The sequence below is a fragment of the Arachis duranensis genome, chromosome 5, assembly GCF_000817695.3.
Source record: "Arachis duranensis cultivar V14167 chromosome 5, aradu.V14167.gnm2.J7QH, whole genome shotgun sequence".
NCBI lineage: Eukaryota > Viridiplantae > Streptophyta > Magnoliopsida > Fabales > Fabaceae > Arachis > Arachis duranensis.
In genome coordinates, this window is record NC_029776.3 from 15,095,191 (window position 1) to 15,105,072 (window position 9,882).

Sequence of the window (9,882 nt, forward strand, 5' to 3'; positions counted from 1 at the left end):
GGGATCGTCGTGCCCGGGGATTATCCCTTGCCCATCTTCTTTTGTGAACGAAATAGTGGGGAGATCGGGTGACTCTTCCCCAACTTGATAGACTCTTTTGAGATGTCTTTTCCGAGAAGATTTGGTGAGTCCTCCTCCCGCAAATCCTCCTGAGATTATATGGATATGCCTCTCTGGGGTCTGTGGTGGTGGATCTCTTCTATCCATATCCTCTCGCTTTCTCTTTCCGTGACTGTCCGTCCTTTCCATGAGATATCTATCAAGCCGACCTTCTCTAGCCAGCTTTTCTATCACATTCTTAAGGTCGTAACAGTCGTTAGTGGAGTGACCATATATTTTATGGTACTCACAATAATCGCTGCGACTCCCCCCTTTTTTATTTTTAATAGGTCTAGGGGGTGGCAGCCTTTCAGTGTGGCAAATCTCTCTGTATACATCCACTATAGAAGTTTTTAGAGGAGTATAAGAGTGATATTTTCTGGGCCTCTCGAGACCGAGTTCTTCCCTTTTCTTGGCTTCCCTTTCCCTCTCCTTAGTTGAGGGAGGGGGTCCAGGTCGCCAACTCAGGTCCCTTAATTTGGCATTCTCTTCCATATTAATGTACTTTTCTCTTTTCAGCTCGTTCCTGTACATCACTTAAAGAAACGGGATGTCTTTTAGATATGGATTGCGAGAAGGGTCCTTCTCTAAGTCCATTGATTAGCCCCATTATGACTGCCTCTGTGGGCAGGTCTTGGATCTCTAAACATGCTTTGTTGAACCTTTCCATATAGGCTCGTAAAGGCTCTCCGACCTCCTGTTTTATTCCCAGGAGGCTCGGTGCATGTTTTACCTTGTCTTTCTGAATTGAGAACCTCATCAAAAACTTCCTTGAGAGGTCTTCAAAGCTAGTGATTGATCTCGAGGGAAGGCTATCGAACCACTTCATCGCCGCTTTTGATAAAGAGGTCGGGAAGGCTTTGCATCGAGTAGCGTCGGAGGCATCGGCTAGATACATCCGACTTTTGAAGTTGCTCAGATGATGCTTTGGATCCGTGGTTCCATCATAGAGGTCCATATCAGGGCTTTTGAAGTTTCTTGGAATTTTTGCCCTCATGATGTCCTCGCTGAAAGGATCTTCTCCGCCCGAGAGTTGTTCTTCCTGTTCGTCGCGGGAGTTGTGACTCTTGAGGGAGGATTCTTGCTGTAAGAGTTTTCTTTCTAACTCTTTTCGCCGCTCCATCTCCTCTTTGAGGTACTTTTCAGTTTTCTTCAACTTTCTTGAATAGAAATTGTAGTTTACTCTAAATTTGACATAAACAATTTGTTACGGTGGGTAACCGGAGATGGACTGAATGGATGGCGTTGGCCGGTCCAAATGCATGAAGGAGGAGGGCTCCGAATGGGTCTGCAGCTCGGGAGGCTCCGTCCGACTTGTTCGTACGAGGAGAGGGGGGTGGTACCTGCAAAGACACTCCGATGCCTAAGTTAGCAAGAGTGTGAGCAGGCCTAGAGAGTATTGGACTTAGAAATACCTGAGGGGTGTCAGTGTATTTATAGTGGTGAGCCAATAACCACCGTTGGAGTAGTGCCGTATCTTTAGGGTGTTAACCGCCCCCATTATCTTGGGGAGGTTAAGATATGGCTTTATGAAGCGGTTAGAGAGATTTTAGGGGCGGTTACTCATTTGAATGAGTGTTTATCTGCCAGCTAATCTCACATCCGACTTCGTCAGACCAAGTCGTGGTTGATACCGACTTCTTACGTGGAGGTCGGTACTTAGTTAGGCTTAATCCTTCAGATTAGGTCTTTTAGTTGGACCTGGGCCTTTGTCGTTGGGGCAGGGTATGAACACATATATTAACGAAAAAGACTCAATTGCGATTTTGCTTATTACTAGTATGTCTATTCATTTAGATTGGATAAAAATTATCTAAGATATTGATCTTCTATTTTATTACGGAATATCTTGAATACTCATTCAATCGTACTTAACTCAAATAAATTGTGTTAATTTTTAGCGATAAATTATTCTGAGCTATATCAATTTAATCAGTTTTAGTGACAGTACTATAAACTTGACATTCAAAATTACATTAATGTCACATATAATCTGAACGTTTTTTAACAGTTACCATGTTATAAACACAGATCATATTTTACAACACAAGTTCGATTTTTAACGTCCGTAACAAAACTTTTTCTTTGGTGTACAAAATAATACTTTAATATATAATCTATAACATTTCTTTAATAATAAATACTCAGATTCTAAATCCATGTTAAAATAACGAAATATCGAATGTTCATAAATTCTACAAATGAAAGAGACCTCCCGAATGAAAAACGAGAGATTCTATCTTTTTCCATGTAAAAAAAGTTCATTTTAGAATATTTTATAAGTATTAATTTTTTTCATTGAAATTTTTTTATTGTATTCTCTTTATATTTTTAAATATTTATGATAATAAATCAAAAAATTAAGTTTAATATTTATATAACATAATGTTCGAAATTATGAGTTTAAAAGTTAATTACTTTTACTTATATTTATGTGATAATACATGATTATATATCTTGTGTAATAAAATTTGTTGCGTGAAATTGGCTTTTCTTTTCCATTAATTATATATTATTTTCTATTTGTTACGGTACGTTATTTAATTGGTGACCAAGTTGGCGTTGAATGTTGACGTGATTTGTTGGTGGAGATTCTAAAAAACGCAGGTCAAAAGAGGACGTCCTGGCAGAGTTTTTATATATAGACAAGATGCGGTGACTGAAACGAAATTCGCGGGAAACATAACTGACTCCAAAAACGACGGTTATGTCCAACGCCCATTTTACATTCTTCTTCAAACGGAAACTCTGAGTCAGGTTTGGATTACAAAGAAGAACAACAGGAACAACTTCCTCCTCCTTCTTCTTCTTCTTTCTCTATACCAAAACATTCTACTACACCTGTCCACACCTGTCTCCGAGTTTCCGTTATCTCTTAAATCCTAAATCTTCCACCATAAATCAATCACAAGAAACATAATATAACGTACCGCTTCGGTTTCTGCTTTCTTGCATTGCCATGCATACTCATTTGATTTTGTGATTTCATTCATTTCTTTTTTCTTCTTTTTTTTTTTTATTCCTTTGGTTAAATACAATCTGGATTTCTCCCACTGGACCCCAAATCCAACTTGTCTCTTTGAAGTTCTCACAGAACTTCATTGAGACATCATTTGGAATTGTTCATACGCAAATAACAGGAGGAGGAGGAGTCATTCCAGCTTAATTTTCAAGGTATATGATATTATTTTCCATCTCTATTTGACTATGGTCTCGTTTTCATATTATATTAACCTTTTATGGATTTTGGGTTGTTTCTTGTTACAAAGGTTTGTAAAGCCGCCGGAATGGAACAGTTCCGGCACATTGGAGAGACTCTTGGGAGTTTGAAAGCGCTTATGGTATTGCGAGATGAAATTCAAATCAACCAACGGCAGTGCTGTTTGATCCTTGAAATGTTTAGCTTGGCGTTCGAGACGATTGCAGAGGAGATCAGGCAGAATCTGAAGCTGGAAGAGAGAAGCAGCAAATGGAAGCCTCTGGAGTTGCCTCTGAGAGAGCTTTGCAGGGTTTTCAAGGAAGCCGAGTTGTACATCCGGCAATGTTTGGATTCAAAGGAGTGGTGGGGGAAAGCCATCACCATGTCTAACAATTCTGACTGTGTTGAGTTCCATATCCACAATCTCCTTTGCTGTTTCCCGGCCGTGATCGAGGCCATTGAGAATGCAGGGGAGGCGTGTTGTCTTGATCAGACCGAGAAGGAGAAAAAGAAGGTCATGGTGTCAAGGAAATATGACATGGAATGGAATGATTCCAAGCTTTTCCAATGGAGATTTGGGAAGCAGTACTTGGTCTCTCGGGATATCATCAGCCAATTGGAGAATGCGTGGAAGGAAGATAGGTGGAGGCTCATAGAATCACTCAAGGAGAAGAAAACTACGTCCAAGAAGAACGAGCAGCGGCTCGCCGAGATACTCTTGAAGAAGCTTGTAAATGGATCTGACAGCAAAATGAATCAGGATCTTTGGCCAATCCACGTTCTCGTGGGGGCCAAGGATTACCAGGTGAGGCGAAGATTGGGAAAGGGGAAGGAGTATAAGGAAGTGAGTTGGCTTGGACAGAGTTTTGCATTGAGGTACTTCATTGGAGAGAAGCAAGCCTATGAAGGTGAGATTTCAAAATTGTTATGTCTTTCTCACCCCAACATATTGCAATACCTTTGTGGATTCTACGATGAGGAGAAGAAAGAGTTTAATCTTGTGATGGAGTTGATGAGCAAGGATTTGTGGACCTACATGAAGGAGAATAGCGGTCCAAGGAGGCAGATCTTGTTCTCAATTCCAGTTGTGGTGGATCTCATGCTTCAAATTGCAAGAGGCATGGAGTATCTCCACTCCAAGAAAATCTACCATGGAGATCTTAACCCTTACAGTGTTCTACTCAAAGCAAGGAACTCCCAAGAAGGTTACTTCCATGCAAAAGTCTCAGGATTTGGCCTTCCTTCCCTGAGGAACCGCGATCCGGCACAGAACCCCGAGGACCTGAACCCTAGCATATGGTATGCTCCGGAAGTACTGCACGAGATAGAAAAAGGAGGGAAGGTTTCTACCTGGTGCAAGTACTCGGAGAAAGCAGACGCATACAGCTTTGGAATGATTTGCTTTGAGTTGCTGACAGGGAAAGTCCCTTTCGAAGATAACCACCTTCAAGGGGAGAGAACCACACAGAACATCAAAGCAGGGGAGAGGCCTCTCTTCCCTGGTCGCTCCCCAAAATACCTTGTTAGCTTAATCAAGAAGTGTTGGCAAACCGATCCTTCACAGCGTCCTACTTTCTCTTCTATTTGTAGGATCTTGCGTTACACCAAGAAGTTCCTCTCCACCAGTACTGAGTACTATATCATTAATCCCGAACTTAACAACCTTGAGCTTCAATCTCCACCTGTTGATTGCTGCGATATAGAGACCACTTTCCTTAAGAATCTACCGGAGGAGATGGCGCCACATGTTTCCGCTGTTTCTCAAATTCCTTACCAGATCTATGCTTACAAGGTTGTGGAGAAAGGGAAGATCAGCCTCTTGAATTCAAGAGATAAAGGCAGCGAGACAGAGTTGCCAAAGGAAGATTCTCCTCAAGGAAGCGATGAATTCAGCTTCGCTTTTGAAGATGATCAAGTTTCCGCGGCTGAACCCTTTCAGTTTATAACTTCTCCCAAGTCAGTTCATGGCGGCGAAAAACCGTCTTTTTTCTCCGAAGCACCGGCGAAGAAGACTGTTAGAATAAAGAGCCCAGTGCGAAAACTTGACAAGCTCAAGAAAGACCAAGGTTTGTTGCTGCTTCCTACATGATTTGTATTTGTATTTGTAAAATATTAAACTAAACTAATCTTATAAACATTGATAGGAGCGAAATCAATGCCGGCATCTCGCGTTACTTTAAAGGCAAGTAAGGCATATCTGGCGTCACCGGCAGCTAGTCCATTGCACCCTTCACTGAGAAAAAAACCAACACAAGTCTCAGAGACAGAGCGCAACACTCCTAACAACAACAAAGCTGTGACCACTACTCCTTCGACCCCAATAAGGAGAAGAAAATGCGAAGGGCATCACGTGCCAGAATTCATGGGAAGCCCGAGGGTGAAACCAAGGGATCAGTCGCCATTAATGGCTAACAAGCTGAAGAAGACACCGCTGACAATGACCCCAGGAAGGATAATGGCACGTACAAGCGACGCGCATTTGATACTGCAGAAGAGGCTCTTGATGGGTTCAAGCACAAGCAAAGGAGGAAGATGGGACCATGGAACTGAACACAGGACATCGCTGTCATCATTGGCATTGAGTCCTTTGAGTCCATATGTGATGAGAAGAAGAAGATCAACGGCGACAGCAGCAACATCATGTGGCCACGCCTCTGACTCGGAGAGCACTTGTTCTAAGCACAAAAGAGAGAGCATATCACCATTCGCAATGAGTCCTTTGAGCCCCTACGCTTCCAGAACAACAGCCTGCGGCCATGTCTCCGATTAATTAAGAAACACCCGCCAAAAACCATCATTTGTTCTCCTGATTTTTTTTGCCACCGGAAAAAGAGATAACAAAATCAAAATCAAAACAAAATCTAATTTAATTCATTTGTGTGGACCCCAAGTAAGTCAAAGAAAAGAAAGAAGCAATGTACAGAATTTTTTATTTTTTATTTTTTTTATTTGTCAAGGTTAGAAGCCGAGTTTCGTGCTTGGTTTTATTGTTTGCTGTCTTTCACAGAATTCCGTTTTTCATTTAGGACTCTAGCTTTTAGCAGCTTAATTTTTGGGTGGATGAATGGGTTATCTCATAATTTGATGTATTTCTTTTTACTTTCTTTCAAAAATTTTTAATAATAAGATGTTAAACAAAGAATTTTTTAATAACAAAGGATTAAGGATTAAGAGAAAATATTAATTTTCAAATTTAAAGGTATAAAGAACTTAATATTTCCATTTAAATAACCTTATCAAGTATACTAAAATTGGATAGAAGCAAAATGTTTAGGACAGAAATTAATTTGTAAATGGATTTAAGAATGGTGAAATGCTGAAGAATGGATGAATGGCGTTTTATGCACAAATGTAAAACCATAAAATGTAACATGCGTTTTGTGTGGGACAAAGATCAAGAATATGTTGCATCATGCAAAACGTAACCTGCGATTGGTAGGACAAGGCAACCAATTTTCGTAACGTGTCCTGGTGTTCCCTGCATGCAAACTGGAGTAGTTGTTGACCAGTCTTGGGTTCGGGAAAATCTAGGCTTTGTTTGTTAGTCGTACAGGGCAAATTACAGGTTGCAATTGGCAGTCTCCCTAACTGCATGCTCGACACGTATAATAGAGGCGGGGTGAATCCGCTTATAAAACCAAAATGCAGGTAGGTTTAAGGGTGAGAAAACGTTAGTGAAGAAGAGTGAAAAACGAGAGTAAGAAAGCAAAATTGATAAAAGGTTACTGAAGAAGGAAGAGTGAAGAAGTAAGTGTGGGAGAAGAAGAAGTATACTGTAAAGAGTTAGAGTTTGAGGGAGGAAGAAAAAATAGTTAGTGATTTTATCAAATCGAAAAAACACATTATTGAATATCTGAATTATCTTTAATGAATAATTTTTTTTTAATTTTATGATCAATAAATAAATAAATTTATTTGTATTTTATCTATTTGTGTTTTAACTAATAATTTTATTATTATTAGTAGTAGTAGTAGTATTGCGGTTATTGTTATTATTATTATTATTGTTAGTGACATTGTTATTATTGTTAGCCATTATTATGCTTAACTTTCTGGAAAAAAAATTGTTATCATAATTAGTATAATAGAATACTGTTTAAGATAATAATAATAAATTATTATTTTTTAATAATAAATAAATAATACTGTTTAATAAATAAATATTTATTATTTGTTAATAATTTTTTAATGTTTTTTTAATAATAAACGATACTGTTTAATAATTAGAATACCGTTTAGGATGATAATAATAAATTGTTATTATTTTCTATTAATATGTAAATAATGTTTAATAAATTTTTATTATTTTTTGAATACTGTTTAATAAATAAATAAAGTATTTTTAATAATAATAAATAAATAAATACTGTTGTTAATATTTTTTGAATAATAATAAATAAATACTGTTTAATATTGTTGTTATTATTTTTTGAATAAATTATTAACTGATATTATTTAAAATTTAAATAATTATTATTTTTCTTTTTGCGAACTATTAGGAATTTGTTGTCTCGGAAACTCACACGTTCTACATTTTAGTTAGGGAAGTGGTGACGCCGAAAGACATTACATATATAATTGGCTTCCTAGTTAATGGGGAGCCCATCACGGGTAGAACAGACAGCAGCCACTAGTTTCTGTGGAGAACTGTATTGTTTGTTTTGGTCGGGAACCAGGTCTGCAGGATCACGTCTTGAGTAAGGTGAATCTTGCATGGGTTCGGCGGTGCAGAGACACCAAACCGTGTGACACGCAGGAGTTGTGTTTCCGGGCTCAAATTTTCTGGGTGCTTGGAACGGTTGTGTTTCCGAATAAGAACGGGTGCAGTACTCTTATACCTTGAACCTCCTCACTCTCACGATAAATGGGGAGCATTTTAATTTGAATACGAGACCTTGACATCTTTGTAGTCATTGCTTTCAACCATACTGGCAGAGTCTGGTAAGAAACTTCCCAATCACCAAAAATTTTTGCGACAAATTTCTGTTTTGCCAACCGAGTCTTGCGGTAACTTACAGTGTAGTTGAACCTGGATTGAACTTCTGTAATAATAGACTTCACCTTTATCGACGGGTCTACTTCGACCAACGGCCTAATAGCCTCTGCAATTGTGTTTAAGTCCAACTTGGCATGATCTTGTGAAATCGTGCCCATGGTGCACGTGTATTTGTCATTGTATCTTCTGATCTCCCAACAAGCTTTCTTTCGAATCAAGCTAGCTCGGATAAGCCAATCGCACCCTACACTATAACCCTTGCATTTCGCATAGAATGTCTGCGGCTCAGATTCATACACAATGTAATCAACTCCTCTAGAGATAGTGTAGCTTTTGATTGCAGATATCACCGATTCTCTCGAACCAAATTCCATTCCGAAACTAAACTCACCATCTTCTGCCGCAGCGTTGCCTTCACCTACGACATGCACACCACCATCAGTTAGACAAGGCAAATAAAATAAACACTATAAGTAACTTGAATTAATAATCATAACATACCCATGTTCGCATCTTCAAAAAATTTCGGGGCATGCATGGCTTCGAGATCTAGAGTCTACATAAAAGACGAAACACCAAATGGGTGCTGGCTTACAATCGCATCCCTTCATTTTGCACCGCCGGATTGCCTGTCAAGTCAACGTCATCATTTTCGTCATTGACTTCATAGTTGGCTTCGAACTCCTCTTTACTGTCATTATTATTTTCTTCCCAATCTATATCCCCGAGCTCATCAACATTGACCTACTCGCCAACCGCGCCTAACCCCAACTGCTGTTCGAACTCAACGTACAGCTCTATCATCGGCACGTGAAATCGGGTTTGTTGATAAATACATAACATCTGCTGCATACTGGCATCGTTAGTGATGGGTATTATTTGAAACTGTATCAGCCCACCAAATACTTATACAGAATTTCTGTATAAAATGTTGCTCACCCTTTTCGAAATGTGGCTTTGAATGTTATTACAAAATCCATTTTGCAACTCTACAGAACTCATGGTACATGGAATAACAAATGACAACGGATATTCACAAACAAAAGTCACTCCTTCATGTGTGTTTGGTATAACCTCACCGTTATAATACACTTACAAATTTGCAATATTTTTCATAACTTCAACCTCACCTAATCCGACTTTTTTGACACACCTAACTGCAAAAAAAAAACTAAGAACTACGACATATATGTGCAAGAAAGAAGAATAGGATAACTAGAAGTGGAGTGAGGCAAGTTGAACGAGTCTTATTTCGTATTTATAGGCAGGACTCTTGATTAATTTTTTTTTTACACAAAACAAAACGCAACCTACGTTTTATGTTTTCAAAAAAAAAATCTGACAGCTCATAAACGCAGCCTATATTTTGCATTTTCTAAAAAAAAAGCTAAAACAAAAACCAAAACGCAAGCTGCGTTTTGTTGTTTTAAAAAAAATAAATAAAATACTGTCCATCACTAAATGTAGGCTGTGTTTGGACTTAAATCGAAATAAACAAAATTTGAAAACCTTATAAAAAAACAAATCGCAGGATGTGTTTGTTTTGTTTCCTGAACAAAAGAAAAAAAAAAGAGAAAAACAAAAATAA

The 9,882-nt window shown here is 38.5% G+C and overlaps 1 protein-coding gene across 1 annotated transcript; it reads left to right on the plus strand.

Annotated features, from left to right (window-relative positions):
- The first annotated feature begins 3,386 nt into the window (after window positions 1-3,386).
- Window positions 3,387-6,213, plus strand: LOC107488317 (serine/threonine-protein kinase HSL1). Its single transcript, XM_016109044.3, has 2 exons — window positions 3,387-5,364; window positions 5,443-6,213. The coding sequence occupies exons 1-2, from the start codon at window positions 3,387-3,389 to the stop codon at window positions 6,066-6,068; spliced, it is 2,604 nt and encodes an 867-aa protein (XP_015964530.1). The 3' UTR covers window positions 6,069-6,213.
- Window positions 6,214-9,882: the final 3,669 nt, after the last annotated feature.

What these genes read in the sequence shown, in the direction of transcription:
- LOC107488317 (XM_016109044.3), top strand. Translation starts at nt 3,387, where the DNA reads ATGGAACAGTTCCGGCACATTGGAGAGACTCTTGGGAGTTTGAAAGCG. An exon ending in CAAGCTCAAGAAAGACCAAG is followed by an intron (nt 5,365 to 5,442) that starts GTTTGTTGCTGC and finishes AAACATTGATAG; the next exon opens with GAGCGAAATCAATGCCGGCA.